The sequence below is a fragment of the Tinamus guttatus genome, unplaced genomic scaffold, assembly GCF_059628265.1.
Source record: "Tinamus guttatus ecotype Peru unplaced genomic scaffold, ASM5962826v1 Tinamus_guttatus_pri_ptg000617l, whole genome shotgun sequence".
NCBI lineage: Eukaryota > Metazoa > Chordata > Aves > Tinamiformes > Tinamidae > Tinamus > Tinamus guttatus.
Window position 1 is genome coordinate 401,573 of NW_028289151.1, and position 22,019 is coordinate 423,591.

A 22,019-nucleotide genomic window follows, 5' to 3' on the forward strand; every position below is an offset into this window, starting at 1 on the left:
GCCCCAGCCCCAAATGCAGCCCCTTGTGGGGACCCCCAGCCCCACGGCAGGGCCGGATACCAGGGACCCCCCAGCCCCACATGCAGCCCCTCCTGGGGACCCCCAGCCCCACAGAAGAGCCAGATACTGGGGTCCCCCAGCCCCACATGCAGCCCTCTGTGGGGAAACCTCCTGGGGATGCCCAGCCCCACATGCAGCCCCTTGTGGGGAGCCCCAGCCCCACGGCAGGGCCAGATACCAGGGACCCCCAGCCCCACATGCAGCCCCTCCTGGGGACCCCCAGCCCCACAGAAGAGCCAGATATTGGGGACCCCCAGCCCCACATGCAGCCCCTGTGGGGCCACCCCCTGTGTTCCCCCAGCCCCCCCGCGCCCCCCCCGCCCATTCCAGCTCCGGCGGCTGATCCTGCCCCACGTGCCGGGCGCTGATCCCTTCGGAGCCTTCATCCCCGGCGCGATGGCGGAGCCCCGCACCGTCCTCATCACCGGCTGCTCGTCCGGCATCGGCCTCGCCGTGGCCGTGCGCCTGGCGCGGGACCCCCAGCAGCGCTACCAGGGTGAGGGGCGGCTTGGGGGGCGCGTGGGGCGCGTGGGGGGCGGGCACGGGCGTGCGGAGATCTGCGCTGCGTGGGGAATGCACACGCGTGCAGGGTGCATGTGGCGGCGCAGTGCGTGCGTGGTGCATGGGGGGCACAAATGTGCTGCAAGTGTGCACACGTGTGCAGGGGAGTGCAATGCATGGGGGGCACAAATGTGCTGCAAGTGTGCACATGTGTGCATGGGAGTGCGGTGCATGGGGAGGGCACAAATGTGCTGCAAGTGTGCATGGGAGTGTAGTGCATGGGGGCACAAATGTGCTGCAAGTGTGCACATGTGTGCATGGGAGTGTAGTGCATGGGGGCACAAACATGCTGCAAGTGTGCACATGTGTGCATGGAAGTGCAATGCATGGGGGGCACAAATGTGCTGCAAGTGTGCATGGGAGTGTGGTGCATGGGGGCACAAACGTGCTGCAAGTGTGCATAGGGGTGCAGTGCACGGGGGGCACAAATGTGCTGCAAGTGTGCACATGTGTGCATGGGAGTGTAGTGCATGGGGGCACAAACATGCTGCAAGTGTGCATGGGGGTGTAGTGCATGGGGGGCACAAATGTGCTGCAAGTGTGCACATGTGTGCATGGGGGTGCAGTGCATGGGGGCACAAATGTGCTGTAAGCATGCACCCTGCAGTGCAGTGCATGGGGGTGCAGTGCATGGGGGCAGAAACATGCTGCAAGTGTGCACGTGTGCACGGGATTTCGGGGCATGGGGGGCACAAATGTGCTGCAAGTGTGCATGGGAGTGCAATGCATGGGGGGCACAAATGTGCTGCAAGTGTGCACACGTGTGCATGGGGGTGCAGTGCATGGGTGGCACAAATGTGCTGCAAGTGTGCATATGTGTACATGGGCATGCAATGCATAGGGGGCACAAATGTGCTGCAAATGTGCACTGTGCACCCTGCAGCGCTGTGCATGGGACTGCAATGCATCAGGAGCATGCAAGCACTCCGCAAGCATGCACAGACTGCACCCTGCAGTGCCATGCATGGGACCACCGCGCACCGGCAGCATGCAAGCGCGCTGCAAGCATGCACATGAGTGCACCCCGCAGTCCCATGCATGGGACCGTGATGCACCAGGAGTGTGCCAGCGCGCTGCAAGCATGCACACGAGTGCACCCCGCAGCGCCATGCATGGGACCGTGATGCACCGGGAGCATGCAAGCACGCTGCGGGGTGCACACAAATGCACCCTACAGTGCCATGCATGCGACCGTGATGCACTGGCAGCATGCAAGTTCGCTGCAAGCACGCACTGTGCACCCTGCAGTGCTGTGCATGGGACTGCAATGCACCGGGAGCATGCAAGCACTCCGCAAGCATGAACAGACTGCACCCTGCAGTGCCATGCATGGGACCACCGCGCACCGGCAGCATGCAAGCGCGCTGCAAGCATGCACACGAGTGCACCCCGCAGTGCGGTGCATGCGACCGCACTGCAGCAGGAGCATGCAAGTGTGCACACCCTCACCCTGCAGTGTCGTGCGTGTGACCGTGCTGCACCGGGACCATGCAAGTGCACTGCAAGCATGCACAGACTGCACCCTGCAGCGCCATGCATGGGACCACGATGCACCAGGAGCGTGCAAGCATGCTGCAAGCACGCACACAAGTGCACCCTGCAGTGCCATGCATGCAACCGTGATGCACCAGAGCGTGCAAGCACGCTGCAAGCGTGCACTCTGCACCCTGCAGTGCCATGCATGCAACCACGATGCACTGGCAGCATGCAAGCATGCTGCAAGCATGCACCCTGCAGCGCCATGCATGGGACAGCAATGCACCGGGAGCACGCAATCGCGCTGCGGGGTGCACACAAATGCACCCTGCAATGCCATGCATGCAACCGTGGTGCACTGGCAGCATGCAAGCACGCTGCAAGCACGCACTGTGCACCCTGCAGTGCTATGCATGGGACCACAATGCACCAGGAGCGTGCAAGCATGCTGCAAGCACGCACACAAGTGCACCCTGCAGTGCCATGCATGCAACCGTGGTGCACTGGCAGCATGCAAGCATGCTGCAAGCATGCACCCTGCAGCGCCATGCATGGGACAGCAATGCACCGGGAGCATGCAATCGCGCTGCGGTGTGCACACAAATGCACCCTGCAATGCCATGCATGCAACCGTGGTGCACTGGCAGCATGCAAGCGCGCTGCACGCATGCACACGAGTGCCCTCCCCACGCTGCTCCATGCACGGGCGCCCGCGGCACGCGGAGGCCGCCCCGTGTCCCGGGATTATCCCGGCGGGGGGATTAGCGGCCGCGTTATCCAAGAGGATTAAGCGGCTCCGTGCCCGCTCCCCGCAGTCGTGGCCACCATGCGCGACCTGCGCAAACGCGACGCGCTGGAGGCGGCGGCGGGGCCGGCGCTGGGCCGCACGCTGCGCATCGAGCGCCTCGACGTCTGCAGCGCCGGCTCGGTGGCCGAGTGCGTGGCCACCATCCCCGGGGGACACGTGGACGTGTTGGGTGAGCACCGGGGACACCGAGGGGGCGGGCGGCGGCGGGAGGCGCCGGTGGCATCGGCGTGCCGCGCCGCAGTGAGCAACGCCGGCGTGGGGCGCGTGGGGCCGCTGGAGAGCGTCCCGGTGCAGGACATGCAGCGCCTCTTCGACACCAACGTCTTCGGCGCCGCGCGCGTCATCCAGGCCGTGCTGCCCGGCATGAAGCGCCGCCGCCGCGGCCACATCGTGGTCATCAGCAGCGTCATGGGGCTGCAGGGTGAGGACGGCGGCGGCGGGACGCGGCGCGCGCGGGTTGTCCCCGGCGCGGCGCGCTCAGGATCGTTGCGGTGGCAGGAATCGTCTTCAACGACGTCTACGCCGCGTCCAAGTTCGCCGTGGAGGGGCTCTGCGAGAGCCTGGCCGTGCAGCTGCTGCAGTTCAACGTCCAGTGAGCGCCGCGGCCAGCGGCCGCGCGACGCGTCCCCATCCCGATCCCGATCCCGATCCCCATCCCCATCCCGATCCCCATCCCGATCCCTGCCCCGTAGCGTCTCCATGGTGGAGCCGGGCCCCGTGAAGACCGACTTCGAGCTGAAGCTCATGGAGGACATCGCGCGCGACGACTTGGCGGGCGCCGACGCCGACACCGTGCGCTACTTCCGCGAGGTCTACGTGCCGGCCGCGCGGGACATCTTCGCCACGCTGGGGCAGAGCCCCGAGGAGGTGGCCGAGGTGGGGAACGTTGGGGACATGGGGGGACACGGCGGCGGGGACGTCGCCGACCTCCGCGGCGTCCCCAGGTGGTGGCGCGCGTGGTGGCGTCGCCGCGGCCGGCGCTGCGCACGCAGACCAACGCGCTCTACACGCCGCTCGTGGCGCTCAAGTACGCCGATCCCACCGGAGAGCTGTCGGTGCGGAGCCTCCACCGGATGCTCTTCCGGCACGGCGCCCTGCTGCGCTTCTGCATGGCCGCCCTGCGCTGCTTCACGTGCGCCTGCTGCCGGCCCCGCGCCGTGGGCCCGGCGTGAGCGTCGGCGGCGCCGGGGCCATGGCCACCGTCAATGCCATGGCCAACATCAATGCCATGGCCAACATCAACGCTATGGTCAACATCAACACCATGGCCAATGACAATGCCATGGTCAACATCAAGGCCATGGCCAATGTCAATTCCATGGCCAACACCAGCACCATGGCCAACATCAACACCATGGCCAACACCAAGGCCAATGCCATGGCCAACACCAACGCCGTGGTCAACATCAATGCTATGGCCAACACCAATGCCTTGGTGTTGGCCAACGCCATGACCAATGTCGATGCCATGGCCAACGTCAACGCCATGGTCAACATCAACGCCATGGTCAACATCAATGCCATGGCCAATGTCAATGCCATGGCCAACATCAACGCTATGGTCAACATCAACGTCATGGCCAATGTCAATGCCATGGCCAACATCAATGCTATGGCCTACAACAATGCCTTGGTGTTGGCCAACACCAAGGCCAACACCATGGCCAACGCCAATGCTATGGTCAACATCAAGGCCATGGCCAATGTCAATGCCATGGCCAACACCAACACCATGGCCAACATCAACACCATGGCCAACACCAACACCATGGCTAACACCGATGCCATGGCCAACATCAACACCGTGGCTAACACCAATGCCATGGCCAACACCAAGGCTGTGGTCAACATCATGGCCAACACCAAGGCCATGGTTAGTGCCATGGCCAACATCAATGCCATGGCCAATACCAATGCCACAGCCAACACCAAAGTCATGGCCAACGCCATGGCCATGACTTTGGCCAACCCCAATGCCATGGCCAACACCAGCACCATGGTCAACATCATGGCTAAAATCAATGCCATGGCCAACACAATGGCCAATCTCAATGCCATGGCCATCACCATGGCCAACACCAATGCCATGGCCAACATCAATGCCATGGTCACCACTATAATCACGATCCTCAATACCATGGCCACCACCATGACTACCCCTATTACCATGACCAACACCAGGCCCATGGCCAAGGCCATGGTCAACAGCATGGCCAATGCCCTCATAATAGCCATGATGGCCACCCTCCCCTTCCCCGTGGCCACCTGAAGGGCATGGCCAATGTCATGGCCACCGCCAACATCATGGCTATCCCACGGCCAACAGCAGCACCATGGCCAACCCCAGCCCAACGACCAGGGCCACCACCAGGGCCAAGCCCAGTCCAATGACCAGGGCCAACCCCAGCCCAACAACCAGGGCCACCATCAGGGCCAAGCCCAGTCCAATGACCAGGGCCAACCCCAGCCCAACGACCAGGGCCACCACCAGGGCCAACCCCAGCCCAACGACCAGGGCCACCACCAGGGCCAAGCCCAGTCCAACGACCAGGGCCAAATCCAGCCCAACGACCAGGGCCACCATCAGGGCCAAGCCCAGTCCAATGACCAGGGCCAACCCCAGCCCAACGACCAGGGCCACCACCAGGGCCAAGCCCAGTCCAATGACCAGGGCAAACCCCAGCCCAACAACCAGGGCCACCACCAGGGCCAAGCCCAGTCCAATGACCAGGGCCAACCCCAGCCCAACGACCAGGGCCACCACCAGGGCCAAATCCAGCCCAACGACCAGGACCACCACCAGGGCCAAGCCCAGTCCAATGACCATGGCCAAATCCAGACAAACGACCAGGGCCACCACCAGGGCCAAGCCCAGTCCAATGACCAGGGCCAAATCCAGACAAACGACCAGGGCCACCATCAGGGCCAACCCCAGCCCAACGACCAGGGCCACCACCAGGGCCAAGCCCAGTACAATGACCATGGCCAACCCCAGCCCAACAACCAGGGCCACCATCAGGGCCAAGCCCAGTCCAATGACCATGGCCAAATCCAGCCCAACGACCAGGGCCACCACCAGGGCCAACCCAAGTCCAATGACCAGGGCCACCACCATGACACTGATTTTGCCTGTGGGGGAATTGGGGGGATCACGGGTCTGGGCTCCCCATTTTGGGAGGAGTTTGGGGGATTTGGGGATGTCTGGGGGTGTCCTGAGGGGCTTCCGGGGGAATTTTGAGGAATCTAGGGATGGAGCAGGACCTCGGGGGGCTTTGGGATCTCGGGGGGCTTTGGGATCTCGGGGGGCTTTGGGGAACTTGGGGGGCTCTGGGGAACCAGGAGGGGCTTTGGGGAACAGCGGGGGGGACTTTATGGAACCAGAGGAGCCCTGGAAAACCTGGAGATTTGGGGAGATTCGGAGGGGATTTGGGAAACTGGGGGGCTTTGGGGACACGGGGGGGGGTCTCGTAGGAGGCTCCTGGTGCCATCGCTGCAATAAAATGCGCTTGGTCACCGCTCTGTGGCGTCGCCTGTGCCGGGAGGGGACACGGGACCGGGAGGGGTGACATTGGATCGGGGGGGGTGACATTGGATCGGGGGGGGGTGACATTGGATCATGGGGGGACACGCGTGACCCCGCCGCGGGGCGGAACGCGAGCGGCCGGGCGCGGGGCGCGGGGGGGACGGAACGTTCGGGAGCGCCGCGCCGGAGAGGCGGGAAGGGCACGGGGCGGAAGTGCCCGGAGCGCGCGGGGGGTGGCGCCGCCGGAAGTGCCGCGGCCCCGCGTGGCGGCGCGGCCATGGGGCGGGCGAAGAAGGTTCGGGCGGGGAGGGGGGAACCGGGAGGAGGGGGGGAACGGGGGGGGGGGGCAAGAACGAGGGGGGGACCGGGAGGAGGGGGGGAACGGGGGGGGCACCGGGGGGGGGGACCGGGAGGAGGGGGGAACGGGGGGGGGGGGGGCAGGAACGAGGGGGGCACCGGGAGGAGGGGGGGAACGGGGGGGGGGGCAGGAACGAGGGGGGAACCGGGAGGAGGGGGGAACGGGGGGGGGGGGCAGGAACGAGAGGGGCACCGGGAGGAGGGGGGGAACGGGGGGGGGGGGGCAGGAACGAGAGGGGCACCGGGAGGAGGGGGGGAACGGGGGGGGGGGCAGGAACGAGGGGGGCACCGGGGGGGACCGGGAGGAGGGGGGGGTACCGGGAGGGGGGTGGGGGGGGGGGGTCTGGGCCCCCCCAGGGGCAGGTGGAGGTTGGGGGGGAGGAGGAGGATGGGGGGGAGGGTGGGGGGGGCTGGGGTGTTTGGGGGGGGGTCTGCGGTGTTGGGGGGGGCTGGGCTGGTTTGGGGGGGGTCAGGGCTGTTTGGGGGGGGCTCTGTGCCGGTTCGGGGGGTCGGGGGTGTTTGGGGGGGGTCTGGGCTGTTTGGGGGGGGGTCTAGGGTGTTTGGGGGACTCTGTGCCGGTTCGGGGGGCTCTGTGCTGGTTTGTGGGGGTCTCTGCTCTTTGGGGGGCTCTGTGCTATCGGGGGGGGTCTGTGCCGGTTTGGGGGGTCGGGGGTGTTTGGGGGGGGCTCTGGGCTGTTTGGGGGGATGTGGGCTGTTCGGGGGGGCTCTGTGCCGGTTCAGGGGTCTCTCTGCTGTTTTGGGGATCTCTCTGCTGTTTTGGGGTCTCTGCTGTTTTGGGGTCTCTCTGCTGTTTTGGGGTGCTCTCTGCTGTTTTGGGGTCTCTGCTGTTTTGGGGTGCTCTCTGCTGTTCTGGGGTGCTCTGTGCTGTTTTGGGGTGTCTCACCCTGCCCCTATCCCCCCCAGAGCCGGCAGCAGCGGCGGCTGCGGTTTGGGGGGCTCTGTGCCGGTTCAGGGGTCTCTCTGCTGTTTTGGGGTGCTCTGTGCTGTTTCGGGGTGCTCTGGGCTGTTTCGGGGTGTCTCACCCCGTTTCCGTCCCCCCAGAGCCGGCAGCAGCGGCGACTGCGGTTCGGGGGGGTCTCTCTGCTCTTTGGGGGTGCTCTATGCTGTTTTGGGGTGCTCTGTGCTGTTTCGGGGTGTCTCACCCCGTTTCCGTCCCCCCAGAGCCAGCAGCAGCGGCGGCTGCAGTTTGGGGGGCTCTGTGCTGGTTTGAGGGGCTCTCTGTCGGTTCGGGGGGCTGTGGGCTGTTCTGGGGGTCTCTCTGCAGTTTTGGGGTGCTCTCTGCTGTTTTGGGGTGCTCTGTGCTGTTTTGGGGTGTCTCACCCTCCCCTCATTCCCCCCCAGAGCCGGCAGCAGCGGCGGCTGCAGTTCGGGGGGCTCTGTGCCGGTTCGGGGGGGTCTCTGCTCTTTGGGGGTGCTCTGGGCTGTTTTGGGGTGCTCTATGCTGTTTTGGGGTGCTCTGTGCTGTTTCGGGGTGTCTCACCCCGTTTCCGTCCCCCCCAGAGCCGGCAGCAGCGGCGGCTGCGGTTTGGGGGGCCCTGTGCCGGTTCGGGGGGCTCCGTGGCGGTTTAGGGGTCTCTATGCTGTTTCAGGGGTCTCTATGCTGTTCTGGGGTGCTCTGGGCTGTTTTGGGGTGCTCTGTGCTGTTTCGGGGTGTCTCACCCCGTTTCCGTCCCCCCAGAGCCGGCAGCAGCGGCGGCTGCGGTTTGGGGGGCTCTGTGCCAGTTCAGGGGGTCTCTCTGCTCTTTTGGGGTGCTCTGGGCTGTTTTGGGGTGCTCTGGGCTGTTTTGAGGTGCTCTCTGCTGTTTCGGGGTGCTCTGTGCTGTTTCGGGGTGTCTCACCCTCCCCTCATTCCCCCCCAGAGCCGGCAGCAGCGGCGGCTCCGGGCCGCGGCGCATGCGCGGGCGCAGGGCGCCTTCGCGCGCGTCCCGCACTCGCTGGTCCTGCACCGGGGCCGGCCGGGCCGCTGCGTGCGGCAGCTGGAGCGGGACCTGCGGCGCCTCATGGAGCCCTACACGGCGCGGGCGCTGCGGGTGAGCGCCGGAATGCACCGGAATGCACCGGGAATCCCTGGGAACGCACCGGGAATGCGCTGGGAGACCCTGGGAACACACCGGGAACGAGCTGGGAATGCGCTGGGAACACACCGGGAATGCGCTGGGAGTCCCTGGGAACACACCGGGAATGCGCTGGGAGACCCTGGGAACCGCCAGGAACGAGCTGGGAATCCCTGGGAACCGCCAGGAACCAGCTGGGAGTCCCTGGGAACACACCGGGAATGCACTGGGAATCCCTGGGAACACATCGGGAACCACTGGGAACACACTGGGAACACACTGGGAATGCGTTGGGAGTCCCTGGGAACACACCGGAATGCACCAGGAATGCGCTGGGAATCCCTGGGAACCGCACGGAACCAGCTGGGAATCCCTGGGAACACACCGGGAATGCGCTGGGAGTCCCTGGGAACCACCAGGAACGAGCTGGGAATCCCTGGGAACCACCAGGAACCAGCTGGGAGTCCCTGGGAACCGCCGGGAACGAGCTGGGAATCCCTGGGAACACACCAGGAATGCGCTGGGAGTCCCTGGGAACACACCGGGAATGCGCCGGGAGACCCTGGGAACTGCCAGGAACGAGCTGGGAATCCCTGGGAACACACTGGGAATCACTGGGAACCACTGGGAACACACCGGGAATGCGCTGGGAGACCCTGGGAACACACCGGGAATGCGCTGGGAATGCGCTGGGAACCACCAGGAATGAGCTGGGAGTCCCTGGGAACACACCGGGAATGCGCTGGGAGTCCCTGGGAACACACCAGGAATGCGCTGGGAGACCCTGGGAACCGCCAGGAACGAGCTGGGAATCCCTGGGAACGCACCGGGAATGCGCTGGGAATCCCTGGGAACACACCGGGAATGCACTGGGAATCCTTGGGAACACACCGGGAATGCACTGAGAATCCTTGGGAACACACTGGGAATGCGCTGGGAGTCCCTGGGAACACACTGGGAATGCACCGGGAGTCCCTGGGAACGCACCGGAACACACCGGGAATGCGCTGGGAGTCCCTGGGAACACACCGGGAATGCGCCGGGAGACCCTGGGAACTGCCAGGAACGAGCTGGGAATCCCTGGGAACACACTGGGAACACACCGGAATGCACCGGGAACACACTGGGAATCCCTTGGAACACACTGGGAATGCACTGGGAGTCCCTGGGAACGCACCGGGAATGCGCTGGGAGTCCCTGGGAACCGCCGGGAATGAGCTGGGAATCCCTGGGAACTGCCAGGAACCAGCTGGGAGTCCCTGGGAACACACCGGGAATGCGCTGGGAGTCCCTGGGAACCACCAGGAACAAGCTGGGAATCCCTGGGAACACACCGGGAATGCACTGGGAACCGCTGGGAACACACTGGGAACACACCAGGAATGCGCTGGGAGTCCCTGGGAACCGCCAGGAACCCCCGGAAACACACTGGGAACTTCTGGGAACACACTGGGAATGCACTGGGAACCACCGGGACCCACTGGGAACCTCTGGGAACACACCAGTACTGCCAGAAACACACCGGGAACACGCTGAGACTCACCGGGATCCCCTGGGAACACACCGGGAACCCCGGGAACACACTGGGACCCACCAGGAATCCCTAGGAACACACTGGGACCACTTGGGAACACACTAGGACACCGGGAACATACTGGGAACCCCTGGGAACCTGCTGGGAACACACCAGGAACACACTGGGAATGCACTGGGAACCCTCCAGGACTGCCTGGACAGATGGGAACTCACTGGGAGCCCCCTGGAATCCCCGGGAACCCCAGGAACCCACTGGGACCCCCCAGGGACCCCCAGCATCGCAGAGACCCCTCTGGGAACCCCTCGGGACCCTCTGGAATTCCCGGGATTCCCATGGGAGCCCTGTCCCCCAGGTGCGCAAGCGGAACTCGCTGCGGGATTTCGTGGAAGTGGCCGGGCCGCTGGGGGTGACGCATTTCCTGGTGCTCTCCAAGACCCTCTGCAGCATCAACCTGGTGAGCGGCGGCATTCCCGGGAAGCGGCGGCATTCCCGGGAGGTGGCGGGGCCTTCGTGGGGTCCCCGGGAAGCACCAGAGCCCTTTGGAATCCCTGGGAATTGATGGAGCGTTTTGGGATCCCCAGGAAGCGCCAGAGCCTTTTGGGGTGTCTGGGAATCACTGGGGCCCTTTGGAGATGTTTGGGAATTGCTGGAGCTTTTTTAGGTTCCCTGGGGAGCATTGGGGCCCTTTTGGGATCGTTGGGAATCACCAGAGACTTTGGGAGTCTCTGGGAATCACCAGAGCCTTTTTGAGGTCCCTGGGAAGCACCGGAGCTCTTTGGGGATCCCCAGGAATTGATGGAGCCTTTTGGGCTTCCTGGGAATCAGCGGAGCCTTTTGGGATCCCCAGGAATTGATGGAGCCCTTTGGGGATCCCTGGGAAGCACCGGCGCCCTTTTGGGATCTCTGGGAATTGATGGAGCCCTTTGGGGATCCCTGGGAAGCACCGGGGGCCTTTTGGGATCTCTGGGAATTGATGGAGCCCTTTGGGGATCCCTGGGAAGCACCGGGGCCCTTTTGGGATCTCTGGGAATTGATGGAGCCCTTTGGGGATCCCTGGGAAGCACTGGGGCCCTTTTGGGATCTCCAGGAATTGATGGAGCCCTTTGGGGATCCCTGGGAAGCACCAGGGCCCTTTTGGGATCTCTGGGAATTGGTAGAGCCCTTTGGGGATCCCTGGGAAGCACCGGGGCCTTTTGGGATCTCTGGGAATTGATGGAGCCCTTTGGGGATCCCTGGGAAGCACCGGGGCCCTTTTGGGATCTCTGGGAATTGATGGAGCCCTTTGGGGATTCCTGGGAAGCACCGGGGCCCTTTTGGGATCTCTGGGAATTGATGGAGCCCTTTGGGGATTCCTGGGAAGCACCGGGGCCCTTTTGGGATCTCTGGGAATTGCTGGAGCCCTTTGGGGATCCCTGGGAAGCACCGGGGCCCTTTTGGGATCTCTGGGAATTGGTGGAGCCCTTTGGGAATCCCTGGGAAGCACTGGGGCCCTTTTGGGATCTCTGGGAATTGATGGAGCCCTTTGGGGATTCCTGGGAAGCACCGGGGCCCTTTTGGGATCTCTGGGAATTGATGGAGCCCTTTGGGGATTCCTGGGAAGCACCGGGGCCCTTTTGGGATCTCTGGGAATTAATGGAGCCCTTTGGGGATCCCTGGGAAGCACCGGGGCCCTTTTGGGATCTCCAGGAATTGGTGGAGCCCTTTGGGGATCCCTGGGAAGCACCGGGACCTTTTGGGATCCCTGGGAATCACCGGGGCCCTTTCGGGATCGGCGGGCGGTGCCGTCTCCTTCCCGGGGGGCCGCATCCCGATCCCGCCTCATCCGGCACCGGCTCCTTTTCCTGCAGAAAATCTTCCGTCTGCCGGGAGGTCCCACCCTCACGTTCAAGGTGACGCAGGTGGGTGCGCAGGGACACGGAATGGGATGGGGACAAGGGACACGGGAAGGGAATGGGGACATGGAATGGGATGGGGACACAGGAAGGGAATGGGGACGTGGGATAGGGACAAGGGATGGGATGGGGACGTGAGAAGGGGACGGGGATGCAGAATGGGATAGGGACACAGGACGGGATAAGAACGGGGATATGGGATGGGAATAGGGACATGGGATGGGAATGGGGACACGGGGCCGGGCTGAGGATGGGGACACGGGATGGGGATGGGGCCACGGGGCCAGGATGGGAATGGGGCCACGAGACGGGGATGGGGACACGGGACAGGGATGAGGGCACGGGATGGGAATGGGGACACGGGGCCAGGATGGGGATGGGGCCACGGGGTGGGGATGGGGCCATGGGACAGGGATGAGGACACGGGATGGGAATGGGGACACGGGACAGGGATGAGGACACAGGATGGGAATGGGGACAAAGGATGGGAATGGGGCCACGGGATGGGGATGAGGACATGGGAATGGGGCCACGGGACCAGGATGGGGATAGGGCCATGGGATGAGGATGAGGACACGGGATGGGAATGGGGACATGGGATGGGAATGGGGACATGGGATGGGAATGGGGACATGGGGCCAGGACGGGGATGGGGCCATGGGACAGGGATGAGGACACGGGATGGGAATGGGGACACGGGACAGGGATGAGGACACAGGATGGGAATGGGGACAAAGGATGGGAATGGGGCCACGGGATGGGGATGAGGACATGGGAATGGGGCCACGGGACCAGGACGGGGATGGGGCCACGGGACTGGGAATGGGGCCATGGGATGGGAATGGGGACACGGGATGGGAATGGGGCCACAGGGCCAGGATGGGGATAGGGCCATGGGATGAGGATGGGGACACGGGCTGGGGACAGGGACAGGGGCTGGGGACGAGGACACGCATCCACGCGCGCCGTCCCCGCAGTACGCGCTGGTGCGGGACGTGGTGGCGGCGCTGCGGCGGCACCGCATGCACGAGCAGCAGTTCCGGCAGCCGCCGCTGCTCGTGCTCAGCAACTTCGGGGAGCCCGGCCGGCACGTGCGGCTCGTGGCCACCGTCCTGCAGAACATGTTCCCGGCCATCAACGTGCACAAGGTGACCCGCGGCGTCCCCGCATTGTCCCCATGGCGTCCCCACATTGTCCCCATGGCGTCCCCACATTGTCCCCATAGCTTCCCTGCAGCAGTTTCCCCGTGGTATCCCCGTGGCGTCCCTGTGATGTCCCCACGGTGTCCCCATGGCATCCCCACGATATCCCCACATTGTCCCCATGGTGTCCCTGCAGCAGTTTCCCCACATTGTCCCCATGGCGTCCCCATAGCGTCCCCATAGCATCCCTGCAGCAGTTTCCCCATGGTATCCCCGTGGCGTCCCTGTGATGTCCCCACGGTGTCCCCACGGCATCTCCATGATATCCCCACATTGTCCCCATGGTGTCCCTGTGATATCCCCATGGCGTCCCCACATTGTCCCCATGCTGTCCCCGCACTGTCCCCACAGTGTCCCCGTGATGTCCTTGCGACATCCCCATGATATCCCCACGGTGTCCCCATGTCATCCCCGCAGTGTCCCCATGGTGTCCCCACAGCATCCCCACAGCGTCCCTGTGGTGTCCCCATAGTGTCCCTGCAATTTCCCCATAGTGTCGCCTTGGTGTCCCTGTGATGTCTCCACGGTGTCCCCATGATATCCCCACAGTGTCCCTGTGATATCCCCACGGCGTCCCCACAGTGTCCCCACAGCATCCCCATGGTGTCCCCGCAGCATCCCCATGGCATCCCCAGAGTGTCCCCATGGTATCCCTGCAGCATCCCCACGATGTCCCCAAGGTGTCCTCACAGCATCCCCATGATGTCCCCGCGGTGTCCCCACATTGTCCCCATGGTGTCCCCACATTGTCCCCATAGCATTCCTGCAGCAGTTTCCCCACGGTATCCCCGTGGCGTCCCTGTGATGTCCCCACGGTGTCCCCACGACATCTCCATGATATCCCCACGGTGTCTCCGTGGTGTCCCCGTGATATCCCCATGGCGTCCCCACATTGTCCCCATGCTGTCCTTGCACTGTCCCCACAGTGTCTCCATGATGTCCTCGTGACGTCCCCATGGCATCTTCACGGCATCCTCGTGATATCCCCATGGTGTCCCCACATCGTCCCCATGGTGTCCCTGCGATGTCCCCACGGTGTCCCCATGGCATCCCCGCAATGTCCTCGTGACATCCTCACGATGTCCCCGTGGTGTCCCCATGTCATCCCCGCAGTGTCCCCATAGTGTCCCCACAGCATCCCCATAGTGTCCCTGCAGTGTCCCCGCAGTTTCCCCACGGTGTCCCCACAGCATCCCTGCGATGTCCCCTTGGTGTCCCCACCATGTCCCCGTGACAGCCCCACGGTGTCCCTGCAGTGTCCCCACGATGTCCCCATGGTGTCCCCATGCCATCCCCGCAGTGTTCCCATGGTGTCCCCATGATGTCCCCTGACGTCCCCTCGCTGTCCCCTGATGTCCCCACGCCGTCCCCGCGATGTCCCCACGGTGTCCCCATGATGTCCCCATGGTGTCCCCACACCGTCCCCGCGATGTCCCCATGATGTCCCCTGACATCTCTGCGCTGTCCCCTGATGTCCCCGCGATGTCCCCACGATGTCCCTGCGCTGTCCCCATGATGTCCCCATGATGTCCCCATGGTGTCCCCATGCCATCCCCGCAGTGTTCCCATGGTGTCCCCACGCTGTCCCCACGTGTCCCCGCGCTGTCCCCTGATGTCCCCACGCCGTCCCCATGATGTCTCCGAGGTGTCCCCACGATGTCCCTTGATGTCCCCAGGTCAACCTCAACAGCATCAAGCGCTGCCTCCTGGTCAGCTACGACTCCGACTCGCAGCTCCTGGACCTGCGGCACTAGTGAGGCCCCTATCCCGGGATGCAGCCCCTATCCCGGGATGCAGCCCCTATCCCGGGATGCGGCCCCTATCCCGGGATGCAGCCCCTTATTCCCAGGACACAGCCCTTCACCTTGGAATGCAGCCCCTTTTCCCAGAATGCAGCCCGTTTTCCCAAGATGCAGCCCCTCTTCCCTGGATGAGGCCACTCTTCCCAGAATGCGGCCCCTTTTCCTGGGATGCAGCCCCTCTTCCCGGGATGTGGCCCCTTATTCCCGGGACACAGCCCCTTTTCCCAGGACATGGCCCCTCTTCCTGGGACATGGCCCCTTTTCCAGGATACAGCCCTTCCCCTTGGAATGTAGCCCCTCTTTCCAGGATGCAGCCCCTTTTCCTGGAATGTGGCCCCTCTTCCCAGAATCTGGCCCTTTTTCCAGAATTCAGCCCCTCTTCCCGGGATGTGGCCCCTCTTCCTGGGATTCATCCCCTCTTTCTGGGATACCCCCCTCTTCCCGGGATGCGGCCCCTCTTCCCGGGATACCTCCCCTCTTCCCGGGACACCTCCCCTCTTCCCAGGACGCCTCCCCTCTTCCCGGGACACCTCCCCTCTTCCCGGGACGCGGCCCCTCTTCCCGGGATCCGCATCCCGCTGATTCCCGGCCCCGCAGCAGCGTCAAGGTGGTTCCCGTTGGCGTCAGCCGCGGCCTCCGGAAGCTCCTGCAGGAGAAATTCCCCAACCTGGGCCGCCTGGAGGACATCAGCGAGCTGCTCGTCAGGTGGCCGCTGTCCCCGAGTGTCCCCAAGGGTCCCCTGCCATCCCCGCGTGTCCCCCGCATGTCCCCAAGGGTCCCCCACATGTCCCCAAGGGTCCCCCACATGTCCCCCTCCATCCCCACGTGTCCCCTGCCACCCCCAAGTGTCCCCACCATCCCCAAGGGTCCCCCGCCACCCCCAAGGGTCCCCTGCGTCCCCAAGGGTCTCCTGCCATCCCCACGTGTCCCCCGCATGTCCCCAAGGGTCCCCCACATGTCCCCCTCCATCCCCACGTGTCCCCTGCCACCCCCAAGTGTCCCCACCACCCCCAAGTGTCACTGCCACCCCCAAGGGTCCCCAGCGTCCCCAAGGGTCCCCCGCATGTCCCCCTGTGTCCGCAAGGGTCCCCCTGAGTCCCCAAGGATCCCTCTCCATCCCCGAGTGTCCCCTGCCATCCCCAAGGGTCCCCACCATCCCCAAGGGTCCCCTGCGTCCCCAAGCATCCCCCGCTGTCCCCATATGTCCCCTGCGTCCCCAAGTGTCCCCCTGCGTCCCCCACCATCCCCAAGGGCCCTTCTCCATCCCCGCTTTTCCCCGTGTCCCTCTCCAGCTCCATGTGTCCCTCTCTGTCCCCCTCTCCCAGCTCCACATCCCTCTCCATCCCCACGTGTCCCTCTCCATCCCTGCATGTCCCTGCATGTCCCTGTCCATCCCACATGTCCCTCTCCATCCCTGTGTGTCCCTTTCTGTCTCTTTGTCCCTGCATGTCCCTCTCCATCCCACATGTCCCTCTCCATCCCACACGTCCCTCTCCATCCCACACGTCCCTCTCCATCCCACACGTCCCTCTCCATCCCACACGTCCCTCTCCATCCCACGCGTCCCTCTCCATCCCACATGTCCCTCTCCATCCCACGCATCCCTCTCCATCCCACATGTCCCTCTCCATCCCCGTGTGTCCCTCTCCATCCCACGCGTCCCTCTCCATCCCACGCGTCCCTCTCCATCCCACGTGTCCCTCTCCATCCCGTGTGTCTCTCTCCATGCCTGCATGTCCCTGCATGTCCCTCTCCATCCCACGTGTCCCTCTCCATCCCACGCGTCCCTTTCCATCCCACGCGTCCCTTTCCATCCCACGTGTCCCTCTCCATCCCACATGTCCCTCTCCATCCCACGCGTCCCTCTCCATCCCACATGTCCCTCTCCATCCCCGTGTGTCCCTCTCCATCCCCATGTGTCCCTCTCCATCCCTGTGTCCTTCTCCCTCCCCACATGTCCCTCTCCATCCCCGTGTGTCCCTCTCCATCCCACGTGTCCCTCTCCATCCCCATGTGTCCCTCTCCATCCCTGCACATCCCTTTCCATCCCTGTGTCCTTCTCCCTCCCCACATGTCCCTTTCTGTCCCCACACATCCCTCTCCATCCCTCTGTGTCCCTCTCCATCCCTGCGTGTCCCTGTGTCCCCCTCCATCCCCGTGTATCCCCCTCCATCCCACGCGTCCCTTTCCATCCCGCGTGTCCCTCTCCATCCCGCGTGTCCCTCTCCATCCCACGCGTCCCTCTCCATCCCACGCGTCCCTCTCCATCCCACGCGTCCCTCTCCATCCCACGTGTCCCTCTCCATCCCACGTGTCCCTCTCCATCCCACGCGTCCCTTTCCATCCCACGCGTCCCTCTCCATCCCACGTGTCCCTCTCCATCCCACGCGTCCCTCTCCATCCCACGTGTCCCTCTCCATCCCACGTGTCCCTCTCCATCCCACGTGTCCCTCTCCATCCCCGTGTATCCCCCTCCATCCCACGTGTCCCTCTCCATCCCGTGTGTCCCGCTCCATCCCACATGTCCCTCTCCATCCCACATGTCCCTCTCCATCCCACATGTCCCTCTCCATCCCACATGTCCCTTTCCATCCCACATGTCCCACTCCATCCCACGTGTCCCTCTCCATCCCATGTGTCCCTCTCCATCCCCCTGTGTCCCGCTCCATCCCACATGTCCCTCTCCATCCCACGTGTCCCTCTCCATCCCATGCGTCCCACTCCATCCCACGCATCCCTCTCCATCCCACGTGTCCCTCTCCATCCCCCTGTGTCCCTCTCCATCCCACGCATCCCTCTCCATCCCCACGTGTCCCTCTCCATCCCATGCGTCCCACTCTATCCCACGCGTCCCTCTCCATCCCCGTGTATCCCTCTCCATCCCACGCCCCCCTCCATCCCCATATTCCCGTCCCCGCAGGGACATCAACCTCTCGGAGAGCGAAGCGGAGCAGGACGGGACCCACAACACCCTGGAGCTGCCGCAGGCCTGCGCCGGCCGCGGCAACATGCGGGCGCAGCAGAGCGCCGTGCGCCTCACCGAGGTGACACGGGGACACGGGGGACACGGGGGGACACGGGGGGACCCCGTGGGGCTCAGCCTGCCCCCCTTCCTGCCCCACAGATCGGGCCTCGCCTGACGCTGCAGCTGGTCAAGGTGGAGGAGGGCCTGGCGCAGGGCAACGTGCTCTACCACCGCTTCGGTGAGCGCCGGGATGCGGCTCCGGGATCGCGGGACGCGGCTCCGGGATCGCAGGATGCGGCTCCGGGGTCTCGGAATGTGGCTCCGGGATCTCGGGATGCGGCTCTGGGGTCTCGGGACGCAGCTCCGGGATCGCGGGATGCAGCTCTGGGATCTCGGGATGCGGCTCTGGGGTCTCGGGATGCGGCTCTGGGGTCTCGGGACGCAGCTCCGGGATCGCGGGATGCGGCTCCGGGATCTCGGGATGCGGCTCCAGGGTCTCGGAATGCGGCTCCGGGGTCTCGGGACGCGGCTCCGGGGTCTCGGGACGCGGCTCCGGGATCGCGGGATGCGGCTCTGGGATCTCGGAATGCGGCTCCGGGGTCTCAGGACGCAGCTCCGGGATCACGGGATGCGGCTCCGGGGTCTCAGGATGCGGCTCCGGGATCCTGGCATGTGGCTCTGGGATGCCGGGACGCGGCTCCGGGATGCCAGGACGTGGCTCCGGGATCTTGGGATGCGGCTCCGGGATGCTGGGACGCGGCTCCGGGATCTCGGAATGCGGCTCCGGGATGCCGGAATGCGGCTCTGGCATCTCGGCATGCGGCTCCGGGATCTCGGGATGCGGGTCCGGGATCACGGGATGCGGCTCTGGGATCTCGGGACGCGGCTCCGGGATCGCGGGATGCGGCTCCGGGGTGCTGGGACGCGGCTCTGGGATGTCGGGACGCGGCTCCGGGATGTCGGGACGCGGCTCCGGGGTGCTGGAATGCGGCTCCGGGATCTCGGAACGCGGCTCCGGGATCTCGGAATGCGGCTCCGGGATGCCGGAATGTGGCTCTGGGATGTCGGGACGTGGCTCCGGGATGTCGGGACGCGGCTCCGGGATCTCGGGACGCAGCTCCGGGATGCGGCGGGGCTCAGCGCGACCTCCCCGCCGCAGTGCACAAGACGGAAGCGGAGCTGCAGGAGCTGCTGGCGCGGAGGGAGGAGAAGCTGCGGCTCCGCACGGAGCGGCGCAGGAAGCAGGAGGAGGACGTGGAGCGCAAGCGGAGGCGGCGCGAGGCCCACAGGTACCCGGGGGCCTCCCGATCCACGGCCTCCCAATTGGGGGGTCTCCTAATCCATGGCCTCCCACTCTGCGGCCTCGTAATCCACGGCCTCCCACGCCGTGGCCTCATCATCCATGGCCTTCCAATTGGTGGTCACCTAATCTGTGGCCTCCCGATCCGTGGCCTCCTAATCCACAACCTCCCACTTTGCAGCCTCCCAATCCATGGCCTCCCTACTCCACGACTCCCCAGTCGGTGGCTTCCCGATCCATGGCCTCCCAATTGCCGGTCTCCTGAGCCATGGCCTCCCAATCCATAACTTCCCACTTTGTGGCCTCCCGATCCATGGCCTCCCACTCTGTGGCCTCCTAATCCACAACCTCCCGCTTTGCGGCCTCCCGATCCATGGCCTCCCACTCCATGACTCCCCAGTCGGTGGCTTCCCAATCCATGGGCTCCCAATTGGCTGTCTCCTGAGCCGTGGCTTCCCAATCCATGGCCTCCCACTCCGTGGCCTCCTAATCCACAACCTCCCACTTTGTGGCCTCTGAATCCATGGCCTCCCACTCTATGACTCCCCAGTCGGTGGCTTCCCGATCCATGGCCTCCCAATTGGTGGTCACTTAATCCATGGCCTCCCAATCCATGGCCTCCTAATCCACAACTTCCCACTTTGCGGCCTCCCGATCCATGGCCTCCCACTCCATGACTCCCCAGTCGGTGGCTTCCCGATCCATGGCCTCCCGATCCGTGGCCTCCCAATTGGCAGTCTCCTGAGCCATGGCTTCCCAATCCATGGCCTCCCAATCCATGGCCTCCTAATCCACAACTTCCCACTTTGTGGCCTCCCGATCCATGGCTTCCCACTCCATGACTCCCTAATCGGTGGCTTCCCGATCCATGGCCTCCCGATCCATGGCCTCCCAATTGGCGGTCTCCAGAGCCGTGGCCTCCCAATCCATGGCCTCCTAATCCACAAATTCCTACTTTGCGGCCTCCCACTCTATGACTCCCCAGTCAGTGGCTTCCCGATCCATGACCTCCCAATTGGTGGTCTCCTGAGCCGTGGCCTCCCAATCCGTGGCCTCCCAATCCATGGCCTCCCACTCCATGGCCTCCTAATCCACAACCTCCCACTTTGTGGCCTCCCAATCCCCGGCCTCCCACTCCATGGCCTCCCAATCCCCGGCTGGCGCCGCAGGAAGAAGAGCCTGGCCGGGATGCGCCGGGACGGCGACAGCGACGCCGAGGACCCCGGAGCGCCGGAGCAGCCGGAGGCGGCGGCGGACGCGGCGTCATCCGACGGGAGCGATGCCGAGTACTACCGGCAGGAGCTGGGAGAGGAGCCGGACGAGGGTGAGCGCCGCGCGGCCGGCGCCGGCCGCATCCGGGAGCCGATGATGACACCAAAAACCCTGAAAAACCGTGATTTTGGTTCAAAGTAAACGCACTGAGGCTCCCGGCGGCTCCCGCGGATCCCGCCGGTTATCCCGGCAGCGCCCTGAGCCTCTCCCTCTTTCCCAGATCTGTTCCCGCGGAAGAGCGGCAAGCGGAAACGGGGCCCCGCGGGATCCGCTCCGCCGCGGAAGCGGCGCCCGGAGCGGCCCGGGAAGAGCGGGACGAGCGGCTCCGGCCGCAGGGACTCACGGCCCCGCGGGCGGCCGGGACGCGGATCCCGGCGGATGCTCCCGCCGGCCGGCCTGGCCGGAGCGCGCGGGACCACGCGGCTGTTCCGGCGTTCCGCACGCGGCCGCGGCGGGAAGCGCTGAGCGTCCCCGTGGCTTCCCGGAGCATCCCGCCATTCCAGAGGGTCCTGCCATTCCGGAGTGTCCCACGATCCCGGTGCCACCCACTCCGCCCTTTTCCACGTGGCTTCCCGGAGTGTCCCGCCATTCCAGAGGATCCCACCACCCCGGCGCTGCTCCCCCCTTGTCCGGCTCCGCGTGGCTTCCCAGCGTGTCCCGCCATTCCGGAGTGTCCCGCAATCCCGGTGCGGGCGGGAAGCAGGAAGGGGCAGCACCCAATCCAGGAGGGAGCACCCAGGGGTGGCCATGGGGCTGCCCCACAGCTTGGGGGGCTGCCCCACGGCTGGGGGGCACCAGGCAGGCGCTGGGAGCGGGTCCTGACCCTTCCCGGGCCGTAGCTCCGGGATAACGACCTGGGATAGCACCGGGATAACGACCTGGGATAGCACCGGGATAACGAGCATCTCCGGTGCCTGGGGTAGTGCTGGGATGAGCAGCGTCTCCCAGGACTGCGGTAGCTCTGGAATAACGAGGGGCTCCGGAGCCTGGGATAGCACCGGGATAATGAGCGGCTCCGGAATCGCGGAGGTCTCCGGTGCCTGGGATAGCACCGGGATAACGACAGTCTCCAGAAGCACCGGGATAACGAGCGGCTCCCGTCACTGGGGCAGCTCTGGGATAACAAAAAGCCTCCGGCAGTTGCACTGGGATGACGGAATGTCTCCAGCGCCCGGGATAGCACCGGGAT

At 65.0% G+C, this 22,019-nt stretch overlaps 2 protein-coding genes and 1 non-coding gene across 3 annotated transcripts; all 3 read left to right on the top strand.

Annotated features, from left to right (window-relative positions):
- Window positions 1-456: 456 nt before the first annotated feature.
- Window positions 457-4,082, top strand: LOC148592371 (retinol dehydrogenase 8-like). The gene is made up of 6 exons (XM_088535128.1): window positions 457-556; window positions 2,913-3,074; window positions 3,147-3,326; window positions 3,404-3,497; window positions 3,598-3,781; window positions 3,850-4,082. Exons 1-6 carry the CDS (start codon window positions 457-459, stop codon window positions 4,075-4,077), a joined length of 948 nt encoding a protein of 315 aa, XP_088391254.1. The 3' UTR covers window positions 4,078-4,082.
- A 2,610-nt stretch (window positions 4,083-6,692) lies between these two features.
- LOC148592372 (suppressor of SWI4 1 homolog) lies at window positions 6,693-21,295 on the top strand. Its single transcript, XM_088535154.1, has 12 exons — window positions 6,693-6,723; window positions 8,666-8,836; window positions 10,750-10,851; window positions 12,245-12,295; window positions 13,267-13,437; window positions 15,168-15,244; window positions 15,891-15,998; window positions 18,214-18,337; window positions 18,418-18,496; window positions 19,418-19,547; window positions 20,728-20,882; window positions 21,051-21,295. The coding sequence occupies exons 1-12, from the start codon at window positions 6,706-6,708 to the stop codon at window positions 21,293-21,295; spliced, it is 1,431 nt and encodes a 476-aa protein (XP_088391280.1). The 5' UTR covers window positions 6,693-6,705.
- Window positions 20,912-20,990, top strand: LOC148592373 (small nucleolar RNA SNORD105). Its single transcript, XR_015913948.1, has one exon. It is a non-coding gene; the product is annotated as a small nucleolar RNA SNORD105 (small nucleolar RNA).
- Window positions 21,296-22,019: the final 724 nt, after the last annotated feature.

Excerpts from the sequence above, each read along its gene's own strand:
- LOC148592371 (XM_088535128.1), top strand. The coding sequence starts at position 457 with ATGGCGGAGCCCCGCACCGTCCTCATCACCGGCTGCTCGTCCGGCATC. Across the intron at positions 3,498-3,597 it reads CTGCTGCAGTTCAACGTCCA|CGTCTCCATGGTGGAGCCGG; the intron begins GTGAGCGCCGCG and ends CCTGCCCCGTAG. Across the intron at positions 3,782-3,849 it reads GCCCCGAGGAGGTGGCCGAG|GTGGTGGCGCGCGTGGTGGC; the intron begins GTGGGGAACGTT and ends CGGCGTCCCCAG.
- LOC148592372 (XM_088535154.1), top strand. Across the intron at positions 15,999-18,213 it reads ATCAGCGAGCTGCTCGTCAG|GGACATCAACCTCTCGGAGA; the intron begins GTGGCCGCTGTC and ends CCGTCCCCGCAG. Across the intron at positions 19,548-20,727 it reads AGGCGGCGCGAGGCCCACAG|GAAGAAGAGCCTGGCCGGGA; the intron begins GTACCCGGGGGC and ends CTGGCGCCGCAG.